Source organism: Microtus ochrogaster, unplaced genomic scaffold (assembly GCF_000317375.1).
Source record: "Microtus ochrogaster isolate Prairie Vole_2 unplaced genomic scaffold, MicOch1.0 UNK26, whole genome shotgun sequence".
Lineage (NCBI taxonomy): Eukaryota > Metazoa > Chordata > Mammalia > Rodentia > Cricetidae > Microtus > Microtus ochrogaster.
Window position 1 is genome coordinate 701,022 of NW_004949124.1, and position 15,507 is coordinate 716,528.

General features: G+C 44.2%; 1 protein-coding gene across 2 annotated transcripts in view; it reads right to left on the reverse strand.

The window, feature by feature from the left end:
• Ttc27 (tetratricopeptide repeat domain 27) overlaps nucleotides 1-15,507 on the reverse strand; it is a 131,087-nt gene that overhangs the window by 4,081 nt on the left and 111,499 nt on the right. For both annotated transcript variants that reach the window (XM_026789696.1, XM_005367932.2), the window contains 2 exons: nucleotides 3,223-3,420; nucleotides 1,592-1,703 (listed from right to left, as the gene is read on the reverse strand). In XM_026789696.1, coding sequence (XP_026645497.1) covers nucleotides 1,592-1,703; nucleotides 3,223-3,420 — 310 coding nt within the window. The remainder of the gene's footprint in view (nucleotides 1-1,591; nucleotides 1,704-3,222; nucleotides 3,421-15,507) is intronic.

The following is a 15,507-nucleotide window of genomic DNA, read 5'->3' on the forward strand; positions in this document are numbered from 1 at the left end:
GCAGCCCGCAGCTCCTACAACAAAGCCTGCTTGCAGAGTGGGAATGCAACACTAACCCATTCGAGTACAGACAACCCAGAGAACAGACACTTGTTCTTCCCCACTAGTCGCCCTGTGGGTGCCAACAACAGTTCAAAAACCTATAGCAAGCTGTCAGAAGCAGGCTTTCTGGAGCACTTCTCTGACCTGCAGAGTTAGAGTAGACAGGCCTAAAGCCACGCTTGGTGATTACAGAAACTATCTCTGTCTGACCATCACAGAGCTGGGTGCTCAGAGATGTTCAGAAAGGGCAGGTTAAAGGAAACCCCACCCTGTGAATTACACACAGATACACATCAGTGGAGCTCCCCAGACATAATACCACATTCACAAAGGCCAAAGGCAAAGAACCAAACCCCTCTGGCTTCCTCTACCACAAGGCCATAGAATTGCAGCCATCCCCAAAACAGTCTTGTAATCACCTCGAACTTTCTACCTTCCAGCCAGTGGCTAGGTGGTCCAGGAAACTGGACGTTTATATTCTTCCCGAGATAGGTCTGATAGGTCTGAAAGGCCATGAGTAGAATTACTAACTACTAAGCCCATCTGAACATCCTGTGACTTCTTTACAGGCAGTTAAACTTTATTCCCGCCCTCACTTTCCCTTTTGGAGTTGTTTATGGACCAGATCCTCTACCTCAGAAGAAACAGGGTAGGGGTGCAAGAGATCTACATGTAAACGACAGGTAAAATAGTGTGACATACTGGAAAGATCATGCTGACTCTTCCTAGCAGCATAGATAAATATTCTCCCATTCTACCTGCAACCAAACAAAGGCCCAGAGACACTAAGTTGCTGACTCAGCATGACCCGGAAAGCATGAAGTAACAGTGGTCCTGGAGCTTTCATGCCCGGCTCACTGCTCCTCGCTGGCTCCCGTTTGCTGTCACTCTCTGGGGCAGGAGGCTCACAATGGGACTTTATTAATTCACCCCTGCACTCAATTACCAATACAGCAATGCACCGCTGAATTTAGCTGAATTTAGCTGGTACTTTTTGATAATGCGAGAAAGTTTAAACCTGAACTATATTTATTTAACAAATAAATGTTTTATTATAGAAAAGGTTATCTCCCCTCCAAATTATAGACTCTAAATTTCCCAAAGACAGGTATTATACTTTGCATTTTTATATATGTATAAAAATATAAGGAATGGTAAGTACTCCAGAGAGCTGCACACTTTGAAGATTCTTTCTTGGCACTTCTGTCAGTTAAGGAAATGCTAATGATTTTTCTCAATACAACATAATCAACAAAGACTCCGTGTGAACTAAGGCTTCTTGGGAGTAAAAATATTTTATACTCTTATGAGTTCTAACTGGGTTCTGTCACTTACTCAAGCAGCATTGAAGCCTCTGTCCTGAGTTATCTTATGTGCCTATTATTATGTGTCTACTATATAACAGATGTTCTAGAAATGTTTCTGAATTAAATACAACTATTTCAATATATTGGAGCAATCAGAAAGTATCTGTAATGGAACTTGGTTTTTGAATAACACTATTTTATAAATGAAGAATGCATTAAAATACGATATGAATATCGAATACCATGTGCGAGTCCTATGGCTCTCTGAACAACTTCCTTAAACGCTGTAACATCTTTCTCCCAACAATTGGTCTGTGTATCACACTTGTATGCCTTCAAGAGACACTGGAATGCCTACGAAAACAGAAAGAACAACATTCAAAACAACAAGATGAATTCACATTTCAAACTGCTTTCTGGAAGTCATATGGAACCAATTCCAAACTGAAAGCCAGCATTTGTATGGTGAGGCATCTCTGTAATTACCATCAAAGGGGGGTAGGATGCACATCCAATAGCAACAAACAACTCTGCGAACCAAGGATGTTATCTGGACAGGACAACAGGAAGGCCAGAGTGCAGATTCCTCCAGCCTCCACGCTGAGAGATGCAATAAGAGAACAAGGAAGGCATGAACTGGGTGAAATTATGGGCTGGCTAACAGGTATATAATTTCACAGATGTTTAAAATGCTCTTTTGTTTCTTCTTAAAAATTGCTGCTGGAGACGTCACAGCCAAGAGCGTTCTTGTTTTAAAGAGTACACAATTGAGGGGAAATGGAGGACACAGAGCGGAGTGTGTGCATGCGTGCATGAGATATGTGTTCCATGGGCTGACAAGGCCATGGTAGAAACCAGCTGTGTGGACAGAAGGCGGAGGAGAGAACAGCTAAGAATCCCACAGATTAGCTGGACCGTGGCTAATTCCAAACCCACGCAAGGAGTTCATCTGATTTGCTGTGATCTTTTGAAAAGAAACACAACACAATGATTCCAACCCTGGAAACTCTGGGCTCCGCTGGGCCCAATGGAGCGGGATTAGCAGGAGGGGCAGGGTGTCCCCTGCAAAGTGCAATGCATGCACTTGCAACTTCCTGCTCCTGTCTCCTGGGTTAATGTTTTCCCTTTTGCAGCTGCATCTCAGATCTACACACTGTTTTGTCCTTAACCACTCGCCTGTGGAAAGGGTGCGAGTGAAGGGCACCGGGCACCGGGGGCTGTAGAACAGGGACCCTTCTGCAGGAAACTCATGAAACATAAAAAACGGATGTTGTAAGTCTTAGCATGCCCATAATTCAAAGCACGTAAGGGGGGATTTGAAGGTTGGAGAGCGGGCTCAGCTCAGTCAATAAAGTATTTGCCTTGTCAGCACAAGGACCTAAGTTCAATCCCCAGAACCATATGTTTAAAAGGGAAAATAAAAAATAAAAAAAGACAAACATAGCAGCACACGCTTGTAATTCTAGCACGGGGAGGCAGAGACAGGGACCCCTGGGGTTCCCTGGGTAAATTCTCTTGGTAAATTCCAAACCAGTGGAAGAGGAGAGCCTGTATCCAAAAGGTAGATGGTACCTGTTATGGTATGCACATGTATACACACACACACACACACACACACACACGCACGCACACACGCACACGCACTCACACGCACGCACGCGCACACGTTCACACACACGCACTCACACACACGCATGCACACTGAATTTAAGCATTAGTTTTGTTTCAGGTTATTGGTTTCATCGTTCACTCAAAAAAGAAAAACAAAAAAAAACAAACAACAACAACAAAAACCAAACCCCAACAAAGAAAAGGCAGAGCTATTATTATTCCATCTGGGGCAGAGGCCCAGGACAGATGGCCCAGCACTGACCTTCTCGTTCTCTTCAGGCTTGCCGCTCTGCCCGTTTCCATGAACCTGGGCATACAGTCTCCAGATTTCTCCATCAGTGGTCACTCTTGAGGTCACTCTGCCAAACAACTCCTGCAGCTTGCCTTTGAGGCTGGAGGCAACATCTCCACTTCGATCAGCCAGACCATTAACCACTGCCCTGACCAGAATTTTAAGGACCTTTAAAAATGCACAGAAGAAAACAATGAGCCAGCAGCCATCACAGAAGAAAACAATGAGCCAGCGGCCATCACAGAGAAAAACAGTGAGCCAGCGGCCATCAAACAGTGACAAAGAGTCAAGGGCTGCGCTCCACCATCAGACACTGAATACTGTGGCCTTATTTGGATATCACTGTTACACGGTTTAAAAGTGAAATAAAAAGCCAAGCCACCCATTCTCTAGATGTTCCCTGCCAGGCTCCTCGGAGGGCTTGTATCTGGAGCGTGTCTCCTCTCACTTGGAGGACACTCTGAAGAGCTGAACTATGCTTTCGACACAGGGAGCTTCAGCGAGGGTTCTTCTCTCTGAAACCCCAGGATACTACCCCAACACCTACTGGGCAGCTCCAACATCTCACAGCCACCTGCACACCTTTAAAAGTGAAACAGGCCCCCTTCCTACAGTCTCAAGGTGAAGCCTGCTTGCAGAGTCAGCAACGTGAACATCAGCCCACATGCTCCTCTCCCACTTCCCTGCCACATGCAGCAGACTTGATTCCACGCCCCCTACAAATCCTACGTGCAGCCTCCTCTAGCTCAGTCAAGGACTTACGCTTTCACCTGCACCGTGGTGGTCTACTACTGCAAACGCCACCCACGGGTGAGCTGCCAGTGCACTGACATGCGACCCTCAAAAGGCATCTCTTCTCCCTCCCACTTCTCCACGTCAGCCTGCCAATTAGCAACTTTCTAGAATAGCATGTTCTCAAACTGTACCTCAGAGTTTTGAACACTGTTGGTGGATTAAATAGGTTACAGCAGGTTCCATCAGAACACGAAATCTTTGCCATATTTACATAAGCTGTGCATCTTAGACAACTTCCCTGGAGACACACAAAGACCACCCTCATCTGCCACTCCTTGAATGGCACACAGAGCCAAAGAACCAGCTTGAGAATACTCTAGACCCCTGCTACTCAGTGTGGTCCATGAGCTGCCAGCACTAGGAACTTGCTGGAAATACAAAGTCCTATATGCAAGTGCTCCACCACCCTGGGGTAACAAGAGTCCACATTCCTAAAACAGCAAGGCATCAGGACCAGTCAAAACAGCCGCATGGAGAGCAGCAGAACGCTCACCATCCATGTGCATGAGGGACTGCCTGGGAAGGCGTCAAGCAGCAGTACTGAGGCTGAGGACGGGTTCTCTACTGACAGTCACTGCACACACAGGTGCTCCGAACACTGCAGAGCGAATGTAGATAGCACTCACTACGGCCACCGTAGACACCACTCACTTTCCACCAAATCTGTCAGGGCAGAGACATGCCCTCAGCACGTGCTGGCTTACTCACCTCCAGTCAGCCCTCCTATCCCTGCTCACTTCCCTACTTCTTAATGTTACTAATTAAGCCTGGGGAAACAGAACCAACCACTGCATCAGCCCTCCACACCCTTCTCCATTTCTGCACCCGTTAGGTACACCACGCTTCTGGCTTGACTTCATTAAGTCCTCCCAATAACTTGGAAGCAGTGGTCTGCTGCCACTTTACAAACTAAAGAACAAAAAAGTCAAACAAGGCTTGCATAAGTAATTGTCAAGGTGACCCAGGAAGTGACTTGTCAGGTTGATGGGGGGGGGGTGTATCCATGTATATGTGTGTGAGGTCAGAGGTCAACCTCAGGTATCTTCTAACTGCACTCTGTCTTATTTACTTATTCATGTTTGTTTGTCTTAAACACTGACTGGTCTGGAGCTCTGCTATGTAGACTGTTGGAAGTATTATTTTACGGTGTGACTGTTGTTTTTGCTGCATTTGTTTAACTCTGTGAAGCTGTGATTCTTTGTCTGTCTAAAACTCCTGATGGTCCTAATAGAGAGCTAAACGGCCAGTAGCAGGGCAGGAGCAGGGACAGGCAGGGCTGGCAGGCAGAGAAGAAATAGAAGGAGAACGCCGGATGAGGAGAAGGAGCAGGAAGAGGAGGAGAGATGACGCTAGAGGCCAGCCACCCATCCATGGAATAAGAGTGACGCTAGAGGCCAGCCACCCATCCACGGAATAAGAGTGAAAGTAAGATATGCACAAGTAAGAAAAGGAAAAAGTCCAGAGGCAAAATGTAGATGGGATAATTTAAGTTAGAAAAGGAGGCAAGAGGGCTGGAGAGATGGCTCAGAGGTTAAGAGCACTAGCTATTCTTTCAGAAGTCCTGAGTTCAATTCCCGGCAACCACATGATGGCTCACAACCATCTGTAATGAGATTTGGTGTCCTCTTCTGGCCTGCAGATAAAACACTGTATACATAATAAATAAATAAATCAAAAAAAAAAAAAAGAAAAAAGAAAAGAAAAGGAGGCAAGAAACAAGCCAAGCTAAGGTCAGGCATTCTTTACTAAGAAAGAGCCTCTGAGTCTCTGAGTGTGATTTATTGGCCCCCAAAAAGCCAAGTAAGTAAAACGTTGCACAACAGTAGCCCAGGCTGGCCTCGAGCTCTCACAGAGATCTGCCTGCCATCACACCCAGATTTTTTTTTTTAAATAGACCTCTCACCACTGTTTTGGTTAGACTGCACAGCTGGCAAACTCTTGAACCTGCTCGCCTCTACCACCAACCCGAACATGACAGTTACAGATGTGGCCTCCATGCCTAGCTTTTATGTGGGCGCTGGGAACAGAACTCAGGACCTCAGGCTTGCACAGCAAGCACTGTGCCCCTGGACCACTCTCGGCTCTGGGGTTGAGATGGGAACAGTCCAGTGACTAGAGCGTCTCCTAAGTACCCAGTTCATGTGCACATTCAATCCAGCCAGCAATGTGTGCTGCCCTGTGCACTCTGCACATTAAAAGACTGGAACAACCTCGCCAATGTCACACACATAAGGTGAAGTGTGGGTCTGAACTCACAATGCAAGCCTGAATCCTGCTCTCAAATATGTGCTGTATTAATTAGCAAAGCACAGCCCTGCTTTTCTGTTACAGTCTATCATTTCATTGTTCACTGCTAACAATCTAGAATCTACCAAGGGGACAGATTTTTGTTTTCTAAGTTACTTTAATTAAAATTTCTCCGAAGACATTAGAGCACAGATGAAAGAGAAAGGAAATAAGATTCTCATTCTCCCCTGCTAATGTTAGCCTGGGCTTCTTTCTAGTTGTTACTGTGTGTGAGCCTATAATACATCATGTGAACCATTTTATCTTACCGTTCCCATTTAACATTCGATACCAATTTTTTTCTATTTTTCCCCAGATGCTCTTACCAGATTCAAACTATTCGCCTGGGCCTGCGGAGTGCAGTCGATTGGACATTCCTGCGCAGTCAGACAGGCTATTTCTGCGTGTGGTCACTGCTGGTGACAGGAGCATAAATAATACTGAGTATATATCTCTGTACCTAAAGATTTTTCATGCTGACGCTTCCTTTGGGTTAAAATTTCAAAAACAAAATTGTGGAGTCAAAGGGAATAAACATTTTAGGACTCTAGTGAGTTAGTTATACTCCAAAGGGGCACAGTCAGGTTAGATGCCCATCGGGAATATACAGAGACATTCCTTTTATTATATAGAAAGGCAGTAGGTTAGAAGCCCACCAGTAGTATGAGGAGACATTCATTTTACTCTCTGTTATCAGCAATGGATGAAAATCTCTGAAAAGTGTTCAATAAAAGGTATTTTTAAGGTATCATTGAAATCAAACCTCACCATTTCCTTAAACAGTTCTAAATGTTTATGAACTAAATATATTTCCTTTCCAAGAAATTAACATTTTTTCTTAATGTACATTGACCTCATTTTTCCCCCAATGTGAAAGTTTTATTGTTCATTGTAAACTAACATATGTTGCTAGCTCCTCCAAGTCCCAGCTCCCGACACCATGTGAAAAAGCAGCGAGTTGTGGGCTGAGGAGGTAACTAACAGAAGAGCAGCCAATGAACAGAAGCGGCTAGGGAAGAAGGGGAGAGAAGTGAAGGTCCAGAGATGACTACAAAGTGGGTAAACTTTGCCTTCTCTTCTTTCACCTACTACCCACATGCCATATGCCACCAGCATGCACCAACTACAACACAGAGCAGTGTGAGCCCAGTGCAAGCCAGGGACCACGTGAGCACATCAGGGCTGAGTCAGAGCCACAGGGAGAGGGGCAGGTAGCCTGGCTCCTCTTCCCCTCCCAGATCTTCCGGATTCTAGGGTAAACTGATTGCTCAGATGATGGACACGGAAAAGTATATGTCTGGCAGAGTCAGGAGCTTCCTGAGGAACCAGTCAGCTAGAGGCCCTACTACACAGAGGAAAATTAGTGAGGGGACTATACTTGGGGATACTCTCCCAGAGGAGGAAAGGGAGGGGGCGAGAAAGAGGCTAAGAAGCACCTGGTGAGGGGAGCAAGAAATTCCAAAACCAGGTGAGGAACCAGCAGTAAGCAGCGCCTGATGAGGCTGACAGCATCTGCAGCCGTGGTCACACACCCTGTCAGCTGCCCCTCAGCGGGAGAGCAGACAGCACTAAATGACATGGGTTGCCAAGGCCTCAGGCAGACGCCTCACCAGGAGCTGGCCAAAGGGGACAGAGAAGGGCTGGCAGCAGAGTGGAGGTAAGGGTTTTTGATTTGTTTATGTGGCTAAATTAGTTACACATACTTGGAAAACAACGCTAACTTTCAATGCTAATGATATTTTCCTGTCTGTACCATGATACATTAAAGGGATAAATCTACTCCCTGGCAATTATAAGGGGAAGTTCATTAGCCTTTTTCTCTGAGACTAAGTCTAACAGTCTGCACTGAAGAGTTTTTCAGTCTGAACACTCTTCACGGGTCTGGAAGCCCTTCCCGACCTGAGAGCTTGGAACATTTCACCAATGTGTATGTACCCATGCACAATTTTCATCTTGGTATTTAATTCCAGTCTCCAAAAGCCTTCTTTAGACATTCTAACTTGTTCTTCATAGCTTGGTGCCTGTTTCTTAATATTACACATGAACAAATGCATGCCTCATATTTTATTTTAAAATATGTGTGTGTGCCTGTGTTCCCGTGCATGCACGCTCATGAACATGTGCACATGCCACAGTATGCAGGGGAGTCATTTCTTGTCTTCCACCATGTGGGTCCCAGGGACTGAACTCAGGTGGTCAGCCTTGCTGGCTGGCTCCTTCACCCACCGAATCATCTTGCTGGCCCCACTTGTCTCTCTTTGAAAAGATTTATTATCTTTTTATCAACTCCTATTTTTCCCCTAGTGCTGGCGATTGCACTGAGAGTGGCACACATGCCATAAGCACTCAATCCTCTAGTGGCCCAGCCCTCCTCCTATTTTTAGCAACTCTCTGTCGCTCCTAGGCATTCAAACCTCTGATAGTGTCTAAAGGAAAGCCCTTGGCATGACTAATTGAGGGTTCTCTGGCTTCCCCTCAAGACACCTCTGCTGCTTCTACCAGCTCCCAGTGAGGTGTTGGATCTGTTCTGAAGACTCCCAGATCCACACCACACTCGCAGTCAGACCTACAGCTGTTTTCTCCATGAAAGAGAGTATAAAATGGTGGCAAAACAAAGTTTCTCTCAAATTCATGTCCACCTCGGCCCCAGAATATGACTGGGGGAATAGGGTCTTTGCAGATAGAATTAGTGGCAATGAGGTCATACTGGACCAAGGTGGCCCCTCAGTTGAGTGGCTGGGAATGATGTCATTCCATTGACTTCTCTCATGTAAGGAGCAGAACTCAGACACACAGGGAAGGAGATGCAGACATGGCTGAGTTTGGAGGAGGAAGGTCTAGGCCACTAGAAACTAAAAGGACTTCCCTCTAGAATTCTGAGCAACATGACAAGTTAACACTCTGATTTTGGATTTCTGACTTTCAGAGCTGAACGATGAGAAGAAACTTTACGCAAGACACCAAGCTTGTAGAAATTTGTTACAGCAACTCTAAAGAGAACCAAGACACTATGGAAAACATTCAAACAAGCTCTTCCCAGGCACTGACCTGGCCAGGCCTGGCTTCAGTGCAGGAAGTCACAAAACAATGTCACCCTCAAGGCCTGTCCCCTCTGTGGCTGGTGACCCCATACTTTGCTTGCTAATCAGAAGTACCTCCCCATGTAGAGAAGTTTTAGATGATAAGTCTCTTGTGATTTCTTGATTATATGTGTTTCCTCCACCCCCAAGTTGAAAAAAATACCTACCAAATTTTCCTCAAGTGCTCTTACGGCTTCCCTGCTTGACAATAACAACTACTTTCCGATGCACTTGCATGCACCAGGCCGCAGGCCACACCCACTACGTACACTAACTCACTTGAGCCTCAGAACACTCCTTTCGGTGAGGCAGAGGCAGTTCCATTTCACCCCGACCTTATGAAACCAGGGCATGAAGTGGTTAACTAACCTGCCCAAGGTCACATGGCTAGTGAGTCGCTGAGAGGTGGGGGACAAACCCAGGCTGCCTAATTCCCACCTACACTTACCTACATTATCATTCTGTTTAGAATTCTAATTTAAATATTTCGCCCATCTGAACGTATTTATGGATGGATGCAGAACTTAAGTTTTTGGACTTAATGTCTGGCTTTGTACATATTGAATATTCTATTCTTATAACAAAGATTTCAAAATATGCCACTATTACTTATGTGGATGTGTTTGTGGATTCTACATTCAGTTCCCCTTCATTCCTATAGCAGATGTTAACTCTTTATATCATAAAGATATTATTAGCTTTTTGCCTTTCTTGTTATAAATATTTGTCACATGTTTTTTCAATGTGGTCATAAAAATTCCTTCCAGTTTTCCTTTATTGCCTTTAGTAAGCATTCTCTTCTCTTCCTAATTTTTCTAGGAGACCAAGTATTTGGCATATATTTAGTCCATTTGGAGCTCATTTGGTGCACCATTAAACACTCTAAATAAATGAAGCCTGGATGCTTAAGAGATTTTTTAAAATGTAGCTTATTGTGATAAATATGGGACAGAGAAATAAAATAAAATTAACTAAATTAATCAAAATCCCATTATAGCTTTTCGCCAAGATGGTGCTGACAGAGAAGAAAGGAGTCCCTGCTGTCTGTGGCCAAGGCCTAAGCAAAGGCTCTGAAAAGAGAGAAAGCAGTGCTGAGAAGCATCCACAACCAACCACAAAAAGTGGCGCACGCCTTTAATCCCAGCACTCGGGAGGCAGAGGCAGGCAGATCTCTGTGAGTTCGAGACCAGCCTGGTCTACAGAGCTAGTTCCAGGACAGGCTCCAAAGCCACAGAGAAACCCTGTCTCGAAAAACCAAAAAAAAAAAAAAAAAGATCTATCACCCACCTCCCAGGCCAAGACCCTGAGGCAACTGAAGTAGTTCAAATACCCTCTCAAGAGCACTTCCACGAGAAACAAGGTTGGCCACTGTGCTATCATTATGTTTCCCCTGACCACTGAGTAGCCATGAAGAGACCAGAAGACAAAACAAGAACTCATGTGTGCTCAGTGCAAATGGCAAGGCCAACTGGCACCAGATCAAACTGGCTGTGAAGGAATCCTATGATACTGATGTCAAAGTCAGTACTCCTAACGGAGAGAGGAAGGTGTGTGTTCATCTGACTCCTGATTCTGATGCTTTGGATGTTACCAACAAAACCAGAATCATTTCAACTGAGACCATCTGCTAACTCTAAGTATAGTTTTCATCATACAATTCATTTTTGGCTAAATATTTATTAAATATTTTACTCTTTTGAATATATTATAAATGGAATTGATTGTGCAATTACTGATCAGTGGGGGAGAGGCCAGCCCATGGTGGGTGGTGCCATCCCTGGGCTAGTGGTCCTTGGTTCTATAAGAAGGTGGGCTGAACAAGCCACGGAAAACAAGCCAGTAAACAGCTTCCCTCCATGGCCTCTGCATCAGCTCCTGCCTCCAGGCTCCTGCCCTGTTTGAGTCCCTGTCCTGACTTCCTTCAGTGATGAACAGCAGAGTACTATGTGTATCTATATAAGACTCGTGAAAACCTTTGCTTCTGTAACTCTGTAGATCTTCTTCTCATTGTTTATATCAATAAACTAAGTCTTTAGATACTGTGTACCCTTCACATAGACTAAACTCTTTAAATGCACCAGTTTTCAAGCTATACAGAAAACAAACCGTGGAGTTGCAAATTAAAGTTAAACAATACGAGCTTTTTAAAACTGGTAGAAAACAAAGCAGGGTTACAAACTTGTTACAACAATGCTATACACTGTGTCTAGTGTGGCCCATATTTCTTCATCCAGGTTGAGTTATTCTTTAGTATTCTTTCATCCAAATACATCCTTTCCTACCAGAAACTCCTAGAGGGTAGGCTTGGGGTAACAAATCCCTTGAATTTCTTAAAAATCCATAAGAATATCATAATTTGTACCTCATTTCTTTGTGCATTTTTGGTTTTTGAAATAGGTCTTATTAAGTAGCTTGGGTTGCCTTCAAACTGTGAACCTTCTGCCTCGGCCTCCTCAATACTTGGAATACAGACACACAATCACCATTCCCAGACACTCAGTTTTGCCAAGATTCCTAGTTTGGTAAACTTTTTTGTTGTAACTATATAAAAACAAAACGAAAGCTTATCTATTTCTCACCTCTGTCCCAGACCAAGCTTGAGGAATGCACCAAGTGCAGATGACTGTGGGGGACCACACTCATCTCCAAAGAAAGCGGAAGGCCTCTCATAATGGAGAGGCAATTCTAACACAAATGCAGGAAAATCTTGGAAAAAAGAGAAGGCATGTCCATCCTCTTCCCTAACACTAACCTTAAGGTCATCAGCCAAATCTCATCACAATCTTGGCCCACTGCACAGGGTTTAGCCCTCTTAATCCTGGAGGTCTTCGGAGCAGGAAGGAATCGAACTACCTTGGGTCCTGTTACAAAAACTTCCAGGAGGGCTTCAGGCCAGAAATAAAGCGATTTCCAACCTCCGTTTGTTTGGCTAACTTTGCTCTCCACTTGGAGATCTCCACGTAAGATGCTGTTTCCTGGACCAATAAACCTAACACTTGGCTTCCCCAAACCCCAGTTAGGAGGAGAAGATAGCCAGCTTAACGTTTTCTTTTGTGTTCCTTCTCAATAACAACAAAAAATAAAACCAAAACACTCTAAAGAGCTGTGACAGTGTGGTGCTAGGGAGATAGATTGCTCAGTCAGTAAGCTGCTTCCTGGAGAAGCAGGAAGCCCTCAGTTCAAATTCACAGCCTCAGGCCATGTACCAGGAGTGCTGGTGTGACCTGTAATACTAGCACTAGGGAGGCAGAGACAGGAGGATCCCTGGGGTTTGCTGGCTACCTATTCTTGCCAAGCACACGGTTCCAGTTCAATGAGAGATGCTGTCTCAAAAACCAAGATGACAAGCCACTGAGGAAGACAACCAACACGGACCTCTGGCCTCTACAGGCACAAGTGTGTGTGCAACCATGCGCAAACACTCACATATGTATACACACAGAGAAAGACAGACAGACAGACAGACACACACACACACACACACACAGCTCTAGGTTAAAGAGGCCAGGTCTCAAGCCCTGGCTCCCCTGCTCTCCACGGCCTGTCAGCTAGAACACATCAACTTCATTAGCTTACCCCGCCAGCCTAAGATTCCTCGGCAGTAGACTGGAGATAGCATCTATTTTCCAAAGCTGTAATTATACAAAGTGGATCTGTTTCCTCTCTCTTTTCTCTCAGGTAATACTCAATCATCATTTATTCTAAGACTTTAATTTGATTGGCAATGTGCCCTGCTGCCCATCAATAGCACCTTTTCATGACTCCAAAGAAAACATCAAACAGAAATCTACACAGAGAATATCAATATACAGCTATCTATGATAGTTATGTGATACTTGGAAAGCAGCAGTGAACTGTGATGGCAGAAATCTGAAGGGAATTACTTAGTTGGGGAAAGGCTGGTGGTGGCTCACTGACCAGAAGGGACATAAGAGGACTCTAGTGACAAAAATGGAAGTCATGGTTATATTAGAATATATAACAGTCAAAAAGCATAAAGCTTAATAAACTGCATGTTTAATTACAAGTAACCTATACTTCAATTAAGAAAATATTATTAGAAACCGCTCACATGAACATTAATCTGAGGAGGAAATATTTCACATAAATCTTCCCACAGACATCAAAGTACGTGTGATTCTAATACTTCAGTTCCCACTAACTACATAAGCTTTCCAGGCCTCACTGTAATGGTCAGCACCTTGAAGAATCCACTCCAAATACTGTACTCTATAAAGATAATCCATGTTAAGTGGCTAGAACACATTAAGCACTCAATATGTGATTAATAGATTTTACTATGTAAAACTGAAATTCCTTTTTCAGATGATTGATTGCCAACTGTAGTGGTTTGAATGAAAAAATGTTCCCCATGGGCTCATAGGGCGTGGCACTATTGTGGTCTTCTTGGAGCAGGTGTGGCCTTGTTGGAGGAAGTGGGTCACTGGGGGCGGGCTTTGAGGTTTCAGAAGCCCAAGTCAGTCCCAGTGTCTCTCTCTTCCTGTTGTCTGTGGATCTGGATGCAGAACTGTCAACCACCTCCGCAGCACCATGCCTGCCTGCCATGATGATAACAAACTAAACCTCCGAACTGCAAACCAGCCCCAATTAAATGTTTTCCTTTAGCTAGGCATGGTGGCACACGTCTTTAATCCCAGCACTCAGGAGGCAGAAACATGTGGATCTCTGTGAGTTCGAGGCCAGCCTGGTCTACAGAGTGAGTTATGGGACAGTGACACAGAGAAACCCTGTCTTGAACCAGAGACCCTCCCCACAAAAGATTTTCCCTTATAAGAGTTGCATAGTCATAGTGTCTCTTTCCAGCAATAGAAACCCTAACTAAGACACCAACTCATCAAAAATAAGTCTAAAATTAAGAAACCAGGAAGAAATAACAGGTCACTTAGAATTTGTACAAGGAAAGAAGAATCCACACAAGGATTTGCTCACCCACTTGTAGAAACTTGGAAAATGAACAAGGACTAATTATAAAAACAAAAATCAGATTTAATGACTGGTAAGGAAGAGCAAGAATGTAAGTGCAGACGTTAGAAAAACCATGCTAGGTAGTGCTGATACAGAACACTATGCCTGAGTTTTACCAATCTATACTTCACTCTCAATTAAGGCTGAAGAAACAACAACAAAGATATACTGGTAATAGGCTCGCTCACTGATTCCCTTTACAAATATTAGAAGAAGGAAATAAAACAAGGTAATTTGCAGCTAGTTTACACCACTGTCTGTATTATAATAAATACAAATTTATACATTTTTATATACTCACTATGGGGGAAAACTAAATCACCATAATCCATACCTATAAAAAAAGAATGAGGGTTAGAACTTTAGTAGAGTACACAAAAGAAAAGATAAAAAGAATTTCAAAGCAAGTTAAAATAGAATGGGGTCAATAATGTCAAACAAAAGAATATCAGAGATTTTTCTGAAAGACAACTGCTACCAAATATATTGAGTCAAATTAAGTTTTACCCAAGATAAAAACATTCCAGGCCACCTACCAATTGTCGTGGTGCACACTGACCGACTGCTGTAATGTGTGCTGACAGACAATACACTACAAAGCAATGCATGCCAGAACCGATTGCCAGTAACCAGGACTCTGTGCCAAGGATGGCTTAGCCACTAGAAAGTGATTGTGCCCATGGCTGCAGAAGCTAACCAGTGTCATCAGAATTCTATGACATTTCTCTAGAGAGCCACTTACAGGGCTTCCCCAAGAAACAAACAGACACACGGTCTTCCCATGTTATTTCTACAACTGAATGTCTGAGGGTTCTCTACGGTGCTAATGAAGGTCAGCTGACCTAAGTCACTGGTTACCTAGAAATGACATTCTCAGTACTAGCTCCTCAGTAAGTCCAAATGTGCACATCAGGCTAACAGCTCTAACATGACACCGTGAGAACCCGTGATGCTGCTCAACGTGCTTCACAGACATTTCATAGAACAATGCTAGATCTCGATGCACATAGCAGGACTGCAGGAGGACAGTCTCAATGCTAGATCTCGGTGCAGACAGCAGGACTGCAGGAGGACAGTCTCAATGCTAGATCTCGTGCACACAGCAGGA